This window comes from Octopus bimaculoides, chromosome 2 (genome assembly GCF_001194135.2).
Source record: "Octopus bimaculoides isolate UCB-OBI-ISO-001 chromosome 2, ASM119413v2, whole genome shotgun sequence".
Taxonomy (NCBI): Eukaryota; Metazoa; Mollusca; class Cephalopoda; order Octopoda; family Octopodidae; genus Octopus; species Octopus bimaculoides.
In genome coordinates, this window is record NC_068982.1 from 116,357,219 (window position 1) to 116,360,129 (window position 2,911).

The 2,911-nt window shown below is 34.1% G+C and overlaps 1 protein-coding gene across 1 annotated transcript in view; it reads right to left on the reverse strand.

The window, feature by feature from the left end:
- Nucleotides 1-2,911, reverse strand: part of LOC106880924 (synaptic vesicular amine transporter) — a 70,209-nt gene that overhangs the window by 22,721 nt on the left and 44,577 nt on the right. Inside the window, exons 11-13 of the mRNA XM_052965872.1 lie at nucleotides 2,331-2,352; nucleotides 1,271-1,322; nucleotides 676-739 (exon numbers count right to left, since the gene is read on the reverse strand). Of these exons, the coding sequence (XP_052821832.1) occupies nucleotides 676-739; nucleotides 1,271-1,322; nucleotides 2,331-2,352 (138 nt within the window). The remainder of the gene's footprint in view (nucleotides 1-675; nucleotides 740-1,270; nucleotides 1,323-2,330; nucleotides 2,353-2,911) is intronic.

The following is a 2,911-nucleotide window of genomic DNA, read 5'->3' on the forward strand; positions in this document are numbered from 1 at the left end:
TTTATATATATATATATATATATATATATATATATATATATGTATGTATATGCATGTATGCGATTATTGTTTTACCAATTGAATGTTTTTATAATTACTAAGAATATTACAAAAACAAACCTGATATACAAAGAATATCGCGAAGTAAATATAGCGCACCAATTTACTCGTTTACTTTCACGCTTGACTGATTCCTAAACGATGACAAAATTCTATATCAAACGAAAATAAATCTCTTCACTATAGACTTCTATCAATTTACACCCTACAAACATACTTTCTTCTTATCTTCCTCGATTCCATTGTCTTCCAACACCACGTCTAATTATCATTCACATTACTCCACCTTCAAAAATAACCTACCAAAGATGATATAAAACGAGAAAGATCGAATGTAAATCACAGTATGGTGACGGCAAGCAAACCGAAACTTTGAAGTCACTGATGACATTTTCCTTTTAAAAGTTCACACACATACACGCACACGCACGCACGCACGCACGCACACCGTTTTTTAATATAATTTTATATTTGCGAAATATATATATACATTTTTATTTGCAAGTTTCACACAAATGAAAGACAAAGTGAAATAAACATGCATCAGTGCAAGCCAGTAAAACAATTAGTAGTTGTAAATAAAAATTATAGTGGTATGAAATTACTACGACTTACCTAAGCCCAGGCCGATTCCAAAGTGTGGCATTATGAGTTGTGATATTGATGATGCAAAAGGCAACTGGAAAATATACAAGAACGATACACCTACTATCTGAAATACATTGTCTTTGACAGACTATTCACGGCGGGGGTGGAGTTGGGGGAATTGCTCGACCTGTTATAAATAGCAGTTAAATTTCCCTCGAATCCAGCCCTACCGTTTTAAATACATAAAAAGATACGTTCTGGCAATGCAATTATTCTTTTGCAAGGAGATGGGGATGGTCATGACTGGAATGCTTTTGATCATAGGCCTACTAGGTCAGAGTTTACCAAGAGCTTATTAACAGTTGTCATTTATTTATTCAGGCTTTTGTGTGGATAATTAAGGTTTGCTTGACTTTTGAGTGATCAGTGATATTTGACAACGGGTGGTCAGTTCAATAAGTTTTCTTTCGAAGAGAGAACAGCCGACACTATTGACTCCGCTACTTCACTGGGATTTATTTTATCGCTTCCGTGGTCACGATGTCATTCTTTTTTTTTTAAGAGAGGATCACATTAATAGTTGTGTGAATTTGATTATAATGATCGGAGAGAAGATACTTACAAAGAAACAACACAGTCCAATAATAAACATACAGCAGAGTGTACATATCCACCTGGAAAATATGGTAAAAAGGATAGGATTAAGTTCGGGAATATGTATGTATGTATGTATGTATGTATGTTGGTAGGTATCTATGTATAAATATAAATATATATATATGTGCACACACACACACACACACACACACACACACACAGATATACAAGCTGATGTTAAGTTTATATAAATAGGGAACGTTAACAGTCTAAGATTACACACGCGTCTGTGTGTGTGTGTGTGTGTGTGTGTGTGCATATACATACGTATGTATATGCGCCTGTGTCTTATACGTCAGTATAAGAACTGCTGTTGTTTCATTGTCTTACACTATGAGCAGAAACAAGTGGTTTGACATAGATCGATATAAGAGTACCAGACTGAAACAGTTGCGAGGTTGACTAAAACATTTGAGGGCCGTCTCCACAAAGTTCGGAAGGCCTTTGCAATGTTTATCTTATTGACCCACCGTTTTCATTTAAAGACACAAAAAACCCAGTCATCTGTATTTCGTTACTACGCCTTGTTTCATATATGTTTAATGTAGCCATGTGTATTCATTAGAAATTCTTACTGTATTTTGACGTCCAGCAAAGCTGTCCATAAGTATTTCTACTTGTGCTCCAGCTTCTGTCTAAAATAATTGCGCATTTCCCATCGTTTCCACAATGTTCTTATGTATGTATAGTGTACGTGTTGAACTTACTGAAGATCCTGAAATTACACTGGCTTTGATTTTAAATTTTTTAATTGTTCGTTCAGTTGCTTCGTTTATTTCAAGTTGTTTCGTCGTCTCTATCGAAACCTTTCAGTTTTCAAAGAGATATATTTTAATTGTCATTTCTCATGTCCATTTCTAGTTTGTCATTTAAAATTACTAAACAATTGCAACTTCATTTTACACAATATAACAAAAGAAAAATAACGTGGGTACCACCAACACTAGTTTATTTGACGTGCTGCCTACTTCACTATTGTAGAATAAAAGTGAAATCAATATGAAAGGAAAATTAAAAACCAATACATTTTTAAGTGATACTTGTAAACTGAAAATAGGATGAGATATTCCATCACATAGATTACTATTGTTTAATATGAATAAACACCAACGCATAGATACTCAAAACAACAGTCATTGATACACACTTATAGAAACCCGGACACATACATCGGTGTTTGTGCGAGTGTGTGGACACATGTATTTATGATATATATATATATATATATATATATATATATATAATGCGAGAGAGTTAGGGGTTGAGGGTTCAACCCACTAAGGGATAGTATCTATCCAGTATACTGTTGGGAGGGTACCCAATTATTGCTACACTAGTGTTATACCAAGTGCAGTCAATGGGAGCGGGAAAAGTGGAGGTTTTACCCCAAATTTGTATATCAATTAGAAAATGGAGGATAATATGCTGAACCCAACTACTTGCAGACAGTGTATCCCGTTGAACTCATTAATTTAATTCATAGCTAAAGTGACAAAAAAAGAAAAAAACCCAAAGTACAGGTGTTTATGACAAACCATGTTATTTTGCCAACCTGGTTTACATATAGAAGTACAAAATACATAAGAAATTGTACTTTAGGTGTTTT